We start from the raw sequence: 12,674 nt of genomic DNA, 5'->3' as shown, positions 1-12,674 counted from the left end.
CTTGCTGATTTTTTGTCTGGGATATCTATCCACTGATGACAGTGGGGTGTTAAAGTCCCCTAATATGATTGTATTGGTGGTGAGCTTTCCTCTAATGTGCACCAAGGTTTTCTTTTTATATTTAGGTGCTCCTATGTTGGGTGTGTTTACAAGAGTTATATCCTCTTTTTGGATCCATCCCTTTAGTATTATGTAGTGATTTTGTCTTGTTAGGCCTTTGTTTTGAAGTCTATTTTGTCAGATTAAGTATTGCTCCTCTAGCTTTTTATATTTGTTTCCATTTGCATGGAATGTTTTCTTCCTTCACTTTCACTCTGCGTGTATCTTTTGTTCTGAGGTGGGTCTCTTGTAGACAGCATATACATGGGTCATGTTTTCTTATCCATTCAGCTACCCTATGTCTTCTGATTGGAGAATTTAATTCATTTACACTCAAGGTTATTATCGATAGGTACACATTTATTGCATTTTATTCACTGTACCTATATTTATCTCTCTCAATTAATTTTTTTCTTTCTTCTTAAAGTAGACCCTTTAACATTTTTTGCAATATTGGTTTGTTGGTAATAAACTCCTTTAGCCTTATTTTTGTTTGGAAAGCTCTTTAGTTCACCTTCAATTTTAAATGATAGCCTTGCTGGGTAAAATAGTATTGGTTGTAGGTCCTTGCTTTTCATGACTTTGAATATTTCATGCCAATCCCTCTAGCCCAAAGAGTTTCTGTTGAGAAATCACCTGACAGCCTTATGGGAGCTCCTTTGTAGGTAACTAATTGCTTTTCTTTTACTGCTTTTCAGATCCTCTCTTTGACTTTACCCTTTGCCATTTTAATTATGATGTCTTGGTGCAGGCCTCTTTGGGTTTATCTTCATCGGTACTTTCTATGTTCCAGAACTTGTATGACTTTTTTTCATCAGTTAGGGAAGATCTCAGCTATTATTTCTTCAAACAGGTTCTCTATCCCTTGTTCACTTTCTTCTTCTGGTACCCATATGATGCAGATGTTGTTATACTTGATGTTATCCCAGAGATCTCTTAGACTTTTCCTTATTTTTTTAAAACTCTCTTTTCTTTTTGATGCTCTGCTTGGGTGCTTACTGTTATCTTGTCCTCTAAATTGCTGATTTGATCCTCTGCTTCATTTAATCAGCCATTGAGTTCTCCTAGTCATTCCTTCATTTCAGATATTGTATTCTTTATTACAGACTGGTTGTTCTTTTATGGTTTCTATGTCCTTTTTAATGTTTACTGTCTCTTTGTTTAAGTTCTGACAGATCATCCATTCTTTCCCTGACATCCTTGAGCATTCTTACAATCATTATTTTAAACTCCGCATCTGGTATTTTGGTTGCTTCCATTTCATTTAATTCTTTTTCTGGGGATTTCGCTTGTTCTTTATTCAGGGCATATTTCTTTGTCTCCCCATTTTGTCTTTGTATATTAGGTAGTTCTGCTGTGACTCCCAAACTTGTTATGATGGTTTTATTATGAAAGTGTCTTGTTGGACTCAATGGAACAATCTTCTACATCACTTGAGCTCCATGCTCCACAAATGTTTGTTTAGGTTATGTGCGCCCTTCTGTGTACATGAGTCTTGAATGCTGTTGGCCCTTTCGCGGGTGGAGTTAACTCTTCAGGCTGGCTGACTCTAAGGGTAAAGCTCAGTCACCATTTACAAAACACCATACAAGGGCTGCTTGAAGGTGTGATTGTTCCCAGCAGGGTCTGGTGCCTGTCAGAATCCCCCTTTTGGTGTGCTGGTTGTGTGGCTAGTTGGGCCAACCTCTGGAGTGGTCTGAAGCCCACCACTGGTTGTGTTGGTGCTGGGTCCAACACCACTTTGGTGGTGTTCAGTTACAGATCAATATCAGATGTTGTGAAACCAACTTTGGGTTTTCTCTCCAGAGCTACCATGATGTTCATTCTTTGTGGCTGCATCTGCTGGGCCTGAGTGTGCATGGGAGGAGCCAGTCTGTGTAAAAGGGTGGGCTTTCTCAGCTCAGGGCTGGGGGTGGCTATTAAAGGACCATGACTCCCTAAGGTCCGCCACCATTGCTCAGCTACTCCCCCTTCCCCTAAGAATGCCTTGTCTACCTCCAGAGCCTTCCAAAGAAAGACTATGGAGTGAGCATAGGCTGGCCACAATTCACAGACCTTTCCACTGTGTGCAAGCTCGGTAGGTTGGGAGTCAGGAGGATGGGGATAGAAGATCCCCTACTTGGGGGTCACACAGTCAAGCACACAATGAGGGGAAAGTGGCCCCTACTCCAGAGCCAAACCACTCAGTCTCCGCCAGAGTCTCCAATTCTGGTTCCCCAAGAAGGGGCATCCAGGCCAGGTTGGGTGCATCAGGCTGTCCCCTCTAGAGGAGCAAGCTCTGCCAGACTGAGCCACTGGGCTCAGGAAGACAGATCAAAAGAGTTTCCAGTTGGGAGTGATGCCTGCCCAGCCTGTAGGAGGTGGCTAAGCACTTTATACCAGTCTCAGACTTTAGCCTCTGAGGGACTCACTCTGAATAATCCAGCTCTGAGCCACTCTCCCTTTTCCCCACGAAACGGAGCTCAGCAGAGCAGGGTATCCAGGACTTAGCAGGGTGGATCCAAACAGTCTCCCATTGCGGTCTCCCAGTGCCCACAACAAGCCTGTATGAGAGGGGCAGACACTTTTTCCCCTTCCCAGATTAGTGCGGGCTGAGCTCACTAGCGCGATAGGAGCAGTCCCTCCACGATGTAGCCGTGCAACCCATCACCTGCCCATCTGATTCCCAGAAAAAATCTTCCCCAGGAGACACACTCTGAAAGTCCCAGCTCTGCACAGCACTGTGGTCCCTCTACGCAACTGAACTCAGCAAAACAGGGGTGGCTAAGTGATTCAACAGGTAATGTGGGGGTGCGCTGGCTGTGCACTTGAGCTGGAGGACACCAGTCCCCTTTCCAAGGCCACACAGTTTAGTCACTGAGTCTCCGCCAAGTGTCTCCCCAGAAAAAGAGAGCCACAGAGGGTACTGCTGGGTGTAGCCACTTGACCCCTGCGCAGGACCCAAGCATGGCAGAGTGGCCTTGCCACAGTCGGGGACTGGGCAGTGTACTCTCCAGGCTGGTGCTGTAACAATAGGAGTGCTTGTCCCTGAGAATGTGGCATCTGGGCTTATTAGGCATACTGAATGCCCTGATTTTTACCCCCAGATGCTCTGTGGGGTCCTCTTCCTGTCTTTATTGCTCTGGGTTGGGGATCCCTGCATAGGGTTAAGACCCCACACTCCTGGGGTAGACAGTTTTGCAGCTGCACTGTCCCTTTGGCTTCTCAGCCACTGCACCTGGGTGCAAATGCCAGCCCTTTCCATGTCTCCGCTCTTCTTACCTATCTCTATGTGCCTTCTTCTTCTGTAAATCCTTGCTTATAATATTTCAGTTTAGCTAGGCTTCAGTTTGTTATTCCAAATGATCGCAGGTAAAAATCACCATTTTTTAATGGCTAATGGATTAATCATATAGGCTACAATCATCAATGGATACTAAAACAATTAAGTGAAAGTAGATGGAATTTTATAACAAAGCATCAGATTGTCATGATGTAAACACAGTGGCTCAATCTTACTACAGGTAAGAATTAGGAAAACTAACATTATGTACTTCCTGTTACGACACAGTGCAAAGTACATGTCACCCATGAAATATTCTTGCCTAAAAAATTGAACCTGAATATAATCAAGTCTCTAGATCAAAACACTAGGTTACAGGAAATAGAGGGGATAGAAAGGAAAATTACATAATACCACAGGAAGCGATTAGCCAGATCCAGAAAGTAAGACGTCTCACGGGACAAGTGACCCAGTGTCCCTAACAAATCAAAGGCAGGAAAATAAAAGAGGGGGTGGTAGTGGAGGTGGTGGAAGAACTGTTAGATAGTAAGAGAAATTTAAGAAACAAAACAATGAAATACAATGCAATGTGTTGACTCTGGTTTCTGATTCAAACAAATCAACTATTTAAAAAAAAACAGGAAAAATCTGGAAGATTTAATGAACCAAATATTAAATTATATTAAGAAAGATTAATTTTATTAGGTGTGAAAATGGCATAATGGTTTTTCTAAACACCTTATTAGATACACTTGAGACTAATATCAAAAAACATTTAATGTAAATCATAATTGAAAAATATATATTTTTTAAAAAGACCTTACTAGAAATACATACAGAAGTATTTAGAAATGAAATGACATGGTATCTGGGGTTGCTTGAAAAGAAAAAGAAAAATTGGAAGGATAAATGAAATAAAATTGGTAAATAAATACCCAAGAGGAAGAAAGTACAAGAGGATTTATTGATAAATGGATTGTACCTATGACTTGTCAGAACTTAATACATGATAATCACCTCTCAAAGACGATTTATTTAATACGCTTAACTGGATCAGTTGGCTAACTACTAGAAGTCATACATAGATTGAAAAGTGAAATGTAAAATATTAAACTATAAAAATGTAGAAAAGAATATTTCAAGTTGGGAAGTAACATTGTAAGCATAAAGAATAGAAAGCATCAAAAGGGACTATTCATTGATTTTACTTTATGATTATGGAACATTTACATATCTGGCAATCATAAATAAAGGACATGGGTAGATTTGAAAGTCATGCAAATCTGTAAGCAAACACTACATTAAGACCTCAATGGAAAAGTTACAAAAAGATTTTTAAAAACACATAAAAAACAGAAAAGACTGATAAACCTCTAAAAAATGTTTAGCTCATAAATAATCAGAGAAATGAATGTAAAAATAACATTTTTGTCCTCTACACGTTAGCAAACTTTTTTAAAAAAAGGAAAGCTGTTACTTTATCACATCACGGACACGGTGAAACGGGCACCTGTAAAACTCCTGGTCGCAGGATAAATTCTCCTGAACCTCGTGTGGAGCATTTGTTATGTATACCAACGACTTTTTAAAGTTTAGTACCTTAGACTCACTGATTCTCTGAATCTAGCTGAAGGAAGTAATTAGCAATGTGAATAGCTAATTAGGTTCAGGGTCTTCATCACAGTGGTTATAAAGGCAAAAACGTGTAAAAATGAGAGAATATTAAATAAACTGGTTTACCTGTACAATAAAATCTTAGGAAAACATTTAAAATCATGTTTTATAGAATATTTGATGACATGGAGGGTTGCTTAGGATATAATGTTAAATGAAAAAGAAATCTGTATGATCCTGATTTCATGCCATCTATATACACATGTAGACAAAGGACTGGAAATGAAATACCTGCCCCTCGGGGGGTGAGGCTATAGGTAGATGTTTTTTCCTTTTCTTTTTCATACCTCTTCATATTGTATAAATCCTCTACAGTAGCATGTGTCTGATTAGGGGGGAAAAAAACGGCACATGTTTTTTAAAAAGAAACATTTACTCTATGTAGATTTCCTTTAAGTCTGTAGAAAACTAAATCTTATGCTTGCAGATTAAGTTTAGACAAAGAAGGATGATTGATATTAAGCTCAGAGGAGGCAAATGAGGACAAGAGAATGGAGGCAAGAGGACTCGAGCTGACACTGAAGCATCGATGGGAATTGGCTAGGCGGTGGGATAGTGTAGAATTTCATACGTTTACTGTTGTCAGGAGTCATGGCGAGGAGACCTGAATGGATATCTGATGCATACATTAACTGTGGGGTCATAGATCACTGCCTCATTTTGGAATTAATTCAAGAAGTGCTTTAAAAGTATTTTTGAACAACAATAATAAAATAAAATGAAATGTATTGAATATTCAAAAAATAAAAGTAAAATTAGTTATATTAAAAAAATAAACATTTGGAAAACAAAAAAGGACTATTTGTATGTATAAAAATAGTTAATTCTAAGATTCAACTTTTTGCATGCATTAAATAGTAATAAAGTTAATCATAAGAAAGCTAAGAATATCAATATATAATGAACTTAGTATGGATTTTTTGAAGACTAGGACAGTAAGGGAGATGAGATAGAGACCTGCGATGGATTTTGACGAAATAGAAGTCAGTCAAACCTAGAGGAGAATGGGAACCTTGGATAAAGTTAGAATCTCTTTGTTTCAAATATGGTTTCAGTAACATTTTAGTTGCCTTCTGAATTTTGTAATATGTGAAACCAATTAAGAGAAATTTTTTTAAACAGATGAAATTTTTATAATCTTGACCTTATGATTTAAATCTTTTAACTTTTCAGGAAAATTTGTGTAGCCAGAGAGGTTTGGTTCCCAACACTGAGGGTCAGACTTTTCAGATTGCAGTTTCCAGCCAGATGCGACAGCACTATGACAGAATCCATGAGACGCTAACAAGGGTCTGTATAAAATGCAGTTACGATATGTTTTGCCGGTATTTCGTGTTGTTTAAATACCAAGAGCATAAGAATGTGTATTTATTCTTGTCTGTTTTTCCCATTAGAAAAATGGACCTGCTAGACTACTGAGTTCATCAGCGAGTACTTTTGAGCAGAGTATAAAAGCATATAATACTATGAATAAATTTCTTGGCTCTTTCATTGATCATGTATGTATGTCAGCATTTATATAATTTAAGCTAGAATCAAAATGCAGTTGCTTATTTTTTTTAAAGTTAGCCAGGAATGTCAGTTATTTCTTTAGTCAAGCAAGGTGGCAGACTTAGGGAACACCCCACTTTCTTTGCTGTCCAAATTAATATCTGTGGCTTAATAATAGATTTAGGTTACGCAAAAGTAAAATGAAATTTTATACATCTATTAGCATATTGGTGATTACCGTACAATATGTCTGTACTCGAATTTTGTCAGCCAGTTCCCGAAACCTTACTGTATTACTTGTAGAAATATGTTATGCTATGGTTATGTTCCTGAAAAACTTATTATAAACTAATTGTCAGTATATCTAGCCCTGAGTACTACTAAGGACATTTAAATATTAAAATATTCCTGAAAGAAATCTTGTTATAAAGTCTAGTGGAGTAAATTCAGTCTTTTTGAAGAACAGGTTTTCTTTGTGTACTATTCATTTTTTGTTTTCTTCTGATTTTTAAAAAATTGGGAAACATTGATTTCACTGCTGTTTTTGAAATGACTGTGGCTTTCTATATTAGGTTCATAAGGAAATGGACTACTTTATAAAAGATAAATTGCTTCTTGAAAGAATTCTTGGAATGGAATTCATGGAACCAATGGAAAAAAGCATCTTTTACAACGGTATCCTTCAGCTGCCTTTGCTGAACTTGATTACTATTTTCAAAGTTTGAAAAGAAGTCCTTGTAGTTATTAATTTTTCTTCTGATTTTGTAATTTTATATAAAGAGAAAACATAATGAACCTTGTTAACTTCATGGAATTATAGTAGTTTTCTTTGTTCCATTTTATTATGTCTTATAGCAAGAAACAAATACGTAAATGATAATTCTTCCACAGGAAAGTGAAAAGGCTGAACTTCCAAAGCAATGGCACACATAGAAGAGACAAACAAATAAAATTCAGATTTCACTGAAATGCTCATTCAGTAGCAAATTTATGAAACACTTGGAAGGTTAACACTTGTTGACTGGTTTTTAACATTTAATTTTCCTGTTATCCAAATGCCTAAAAACCGCAGCTATCTGTGATGGGACTTGACCAAACATGATTTTTTATCATTAAAAAGGTGACTAATGTATGTGCCACCTTTAACATGACTGATAAGCTGTTCCATGGCTTAGTAGGAATGGAAATGGCATAACCAGCGTCCTGGCCTGGGTATCACCTACCCATGGCATCACTGAGTGCCACGTGCCGTGCCGGTCCTGGAATGCACAGACCAGTGCTCTCTCCCTTAGCAGCTTGTTTAGTAGACTGTGGAAGGTAGGCGTGTGCCTGGGAGAGGGGAGAGGTGCTGGAGTAGATGTCTGTGCGGGCACAGCTTACACTGGGTACAGAGAAGAAAGTAGAAAAGCTAACCAGACAAGGGTGAAGCCAGAGAAGCAACATGGATAAGTTTGAACTGGGTCTTAAAAATGAGTAGCTGTTGTCACATGGGAGGGTCAAGGGAAGAGAGGCAAAGACACTTTGTGCAGAAGGGGAAGGGGGCATTATGCACTTGGGAACTTCATGGCTGAAGCCTTGTGTGAAGTGGGACACAGTGAGAGAGTACATGGAAGATAAAGTGGGCAGAGACCCAACCCTGAGAAGTTAACTTTATCCCACAGAGCAGTTGTTTCAAATAGTTTTTTAAATTTTCATCTCGTTGGAGGTGTGCAGGTTAATCCATGGAGATATGAGAAGAAAATATTAAAATGTCTACTTGTATATTTGCAATTCCATAATTTTTAATTTATACTTTAAAAGTATAATGTGTACAGTAGTAATTAACTAAAAAATGTGGTGCCCACTGAGGGATGCATGCGTCACATTTTATTCTGCTAAAGATACATGATGAAAACAGTTTGGAAACTACTGTTAGTGAACATGGATGTCATCAGAAAGTCCTAAACAGAGCTCATGTGCAAATTGGAAGGATTATTCTGGGAGCAGTGAATAGGTTACGATAAAAACAGAACAGTGTAGTTTTCAGTCTTCTGGTCTCAGATTCAAAATCCAACTCAGTTTTTGTGCACTTGAGAAAATTGTTTACCCTTTCTGAACTTTAATGCCCTCTCTGTGAAATTGAGTGTAACCCTCTAAAGGTTGTTCCATTTTTACATGTGTTACCTTGTATAAAGAGCCTGGTATGTACCAGTACCTGGTATGAGTGGGCACCCAGTAAAGTGATGTTATTATTCTTTCTAATAACAATACAGTCATCATCATCCTCTTCATTTTTATTGGGAGATGATGAGAATATGAACTAAGGGAGTAGTAATGGGGATAAAGAAGGGAGATTACATTTAATGCCAGAGACCTCAGGGAAAAAAGTAGTAGAAGAGAAAGAGTAGTCAAAAATCACCCCGATTTCCAGCTTGTGTGACTATGTGGTTGGTGGTGCCTCTCACTTAAGATGAAGGGTGCAGATAAAGGACCAGGTTGTGAGGGGAAAGGATGAATTTAGTTTTGAATACGTTGTGTCCTGAAGTATTTTTGAGACCTTTAGGAAGAGATGTCCAGTAAGGCATTAAATGTAAGAATGGATTTTAGAAGGAAGCAAAGGCACACGTAAGCTGGGGAGTCTCCTCAAATGAGGTCGTTGTTGGAGCAAGGGCAGTGAAAGATGACCAGGAGGAGCGCACGCAGACACACACACAGAAGTGCACGTCTTCTAAGGGCATAGCGTAAAGGGCAGCGAATTTTCACAAACTGAAAATATCCTGGAACTAGCACCCTGGACAAGAAAGAACGTTACCAGCGCGCCACATGTCCCTTGTGTGAAAGAGCTCCCAAGTGGGTGTCGTGGGCAGTGTCAGTGCTTCTCTGGGCCCCCCTGAATATATGTGCCCTTGTTTTTCCTCCTCCTGGTGAAAGGGTCTGTAGCTTCCAGCAGAATCTTAAAAGGTGTTTACATCCCCAAAAGGACCAACCTCTCCTTGTAAAGTGAGAAGAGGTTTCAAAGCAGAACCTTAGAGGACTACTTGAGACACAAATTATAGCACATTGTGTATCATTCTAGTCCTTGTTGGCTTTGTTTTGCGTTTTTAACTCTGAGAGTTATCCTTTAGCTATATTAACAAAAAAGGATATTCATTAACTGGTCTTTGAAGCGTATTGACGGTATACTTAGACTACTAGCAATCACCAACGGAGTTGGTGCAGGGTTAAAATTGAATTTTAGCCCTGGCCAGTGTGTCTCAGTGCTCAGAGGGTTGGAGCATCATCCCGTGCATCGAAATGTAGGTTTGATTCGCGGTTAGGGCATATACCTAGGTTGTGGGTTCGAACCCCGATTGGGGCATATACAGGTGGTCGCAACAGATCGAAGTTTCTCCCTCCCTCCCGACCTTTCTCTCTCTCTCTCTCTCCTCACCCCCATCCCCACCTCCTTTACCACACCCCCTTCCTTTCTCTCTAAAAGCAATGAAAAAAATGTCCTCAGGTGAGGATAAAAAATTTTTTTAACTGAATTTTATGAGCAGAGTTCCTTAACTAACCTTTTAGATTACCAAATTTTAATATCCTTTGTTTATTTTTTGTAAGCCATAAAGTATTATAGATAGTAACAAGTTTCTTTTGTACTGTTTTTAAATTTCTAACTTATATCTTATAAATTGCTTTTTTTTTAAATAGATGAAGTTTATTCTTTCAGCAGTGTTCTGTATTATGGAAATGAAGCTACTCTTCTTATTTATGATCTGCTGTTCTTCTGTGTTGTGGACTTGGCTTGCCAAAATTTTATTTTAGCAGCCTTCCTTACATACCTACAACAAGAGGTAATGCTTTACATTTTTTCTGGGTTTCTTTTAAAAGAAATGTGTTGGAAGTAGATAGTTATTTTTATGGCACAAAGTAACAATTTGACTTTCACTAGGAACTTGTAAAGGTCTAGAATGTGATTAACCCTACCAAAAAAAAATAACATTTCAACCAGTGTCATTGCACACTCTCCGTCAGGATCAGTGAATTACTGGGGGCTGTGGAGGGCATAAGGTGCTTAAGCGAGTGTGAAAGAATCCAGTAGGAAGACACTTCAATTGTTCATCTCCTAGATGCCAGCTGTGAGCAGTGATTAGCGTCCCAGTCACCCTCCGCCAGATGCTAGCTTAATAAAAGGGCGAGCGCTGGAGATCTAGCTCAGGGCTAGTTTAATTTAGGTATTTTAATTGATTTGCATATTCAATTTATATATTTTTATAATTCTGAATTGTTTTAATTTTTTCCCAGATTTTTAGATTTATCCGTAATATAGTAGGACAGAAGAATTTGGCATCCAAAACATTGGTGGATCAAAGATTTTTGATTTAGTTTATTAAATAGATAACTTAAGGACTCAATATAACCGTGGCCAAAAAAGGGTCATGATTATCAGGTTAGTTTGCTATATTTTTTTAAAACTTGTAACATAAATTATTCTATTTTTATTTGTTTTTAACTTCCAGAAAGATTTATTTTTATCATTTGTGGATACATTACTTGCTTTGTGAGTATATAATATGATATAATGGAAAATACTGTTTTTTATTATGTATAATATTTAATTCACCAACTTGTACATTAACACTGACAAGAGGGAAAAAATCTAAATGTTGCTTTCAGCATAACACTTTCAATGGGAATCAGCACAGTCTCCATCATTTGTCTCTGTAGATTATTGTTTAAGCTGGGATTTGCCTGCATATTTTTCACGTTGAAAAGATTATTTGAATCCAAGTTCAAGCCTAGTTTTCATTTCAGTATTTACTTGTTTTACATATTTTATGGTTAAATAAGTACTGAAAAATATTTTAAAGTTTACTTAGAAATTTAAAATTGTATATTGCTGACCCAGTTTCCCTCATCTTAGTTGCTCACCCTCTCTAGCAGTAGACTAATCCACTATTGGATTAATAGGCATCTCAAGACATGGTGCACATCCCTTCCTTTGTGTACTTGTATTATTAGGTCAGTGTACTCTTCACGAAATGTCACCTACCTTTATTAGCCTATGATGTGTGACATTTCCCCAATGTAGTTTTTTATGCGTTTTAAATTACTTAACATTTTAAAAGCATTATCAAAGTTTTGCTCCTCTATTACACTTAAAGATTGTAAATAACAAACCGTAAATTTATTATGTTATGTTGATGAAGTGATTTATTGAAAGGAAACTTAGGTTTCCTAATTCAATAGGCTTATAATTTTTTTAAATTAAGGGGAAAATAATAGGACCCAAAATATACTTACTGTAAATTCTCAGCCATGCAGCTAATAATTTTTTATTATATGATTTTTTCTCCATCATGCTCTTTAATAATCCTTTTTATTGTATACTTCTGTACTTGAAAGGCACCTTAAATCAACATTTCAAGTATAATGATCATTAACCCCCAAACCAACATTTCTTACTGTCTTCTATCGTAATACTATGTAAATACTTCAATGTTATGTAAGTAATGTTTATATTTTTGAATTTAAAATATGGAATAAAACATTTGGTGTTTCTGTTTCCTGTTTGGTTACTGTGTGTTTCATGGAGTAGCGCTCACGAATAAATGCAGCATACTGGGGCAGCAGTCCCCAGCGCTGCCGAAGTTGAATCTCACACGTTTCCCTGAATCCTGAGAATTGCTGAGGAGAAAAAGGGAGGGCTATCGAGTCGGAAACTCTGATTCCTGAAAGGTCACATTACAGGACTCCCTTTATAAAAGTTGCAGACGTAATATACTAGCATGGATTTTTTTCAAAACCACCTGCACAGAAGCATATGACAGATACTCCGCTCTTACCCACATGTAAGAAGTTCATATTAGTGTGAATGTCTTTTTAAGTGGAAATCTCAAAAACAATAGGATCAGTTGACTCACCTGCTGATAAATTAAAACAGAGAAAGGACATTTAAAAATTCTACACTATTATTTTTACAGTATTTTATTTTGGTTAGATACAGAAAATTGTGTTCATATGCCGTTGAGTCCTCTGTTCACATTGCCATCATTTAAATGTTATGATCACATGACTAATTTTCCACAGTTTTAATCTTCTGTCTATTTCTGTAGCACCAACTGATTGTGCTTTTTTATGTTGTATTCCTAATTTTACTGATTACTTAGAACCATGCGATAAGTCTCTT

The 12,674-nt window shown here is 37.6% G+C and overlaps 1 protein-coding gene across 2 annotated transcripts in view; it reads left to right on the top strand.

Annotated features, from left to right (window-relative positions):
- The window catches only part of TMEM67 (transmembrane protein 67), a 55,128-nt gene extending 43,754 nt beyond the window's left edge, over positions 1–11,374 (top strand). Inside the window, exons 24-28 of one of the 2 annotated variants that reach the window (XM_045181657.2) lie at positions 6,209–6,325; positions 6,430–6,534; positions 7,099–7,201; positions 10,196–10,338; positions 11,005–11,374. In XM_045181657.2, coding sequence (XP_045037592.2) covers positions 6,209–6,325; positions 6,430–6,534; positions 7,099–7,201; positions 10,196–10,338; positions 11,005–11,049 — 513 coding nt within the window. In that variant the 3' untranslated portion in view covers positions 11,050–11,374. Of the gene's footprint in view, positions 1–6,208; positions 6,326–6,429; positions 6,535–7,098; positions 7,202–10,195; positions 10,339–10,789 lie in introns of both variants that reach the window. The other variant, XM_024572312.3, reaches the window with a different exon arrangement.
- Positions 11,375–12,674: the final 1,300 nt, after the last annotated feature.

Source organism: Desmodus rotundus, chromosome 8, assembly GCF_022682495.2.
Source record: "Desmodus rotundus isolate HL8 chromosome 8, HLdesRot8A.1, whole genome shotgun sequence".
Lineage (NCBI taxonomy): Eukaryota > Metazoa > Chordata > Mammalia > Chiroptera > Phyllostomidae > Desmodus > Desmodus rotundus.
Note: the sequence above shows the minus strand (reverse complement) of the source record. Positions and strands in the feature narration are given on the sequence as shown.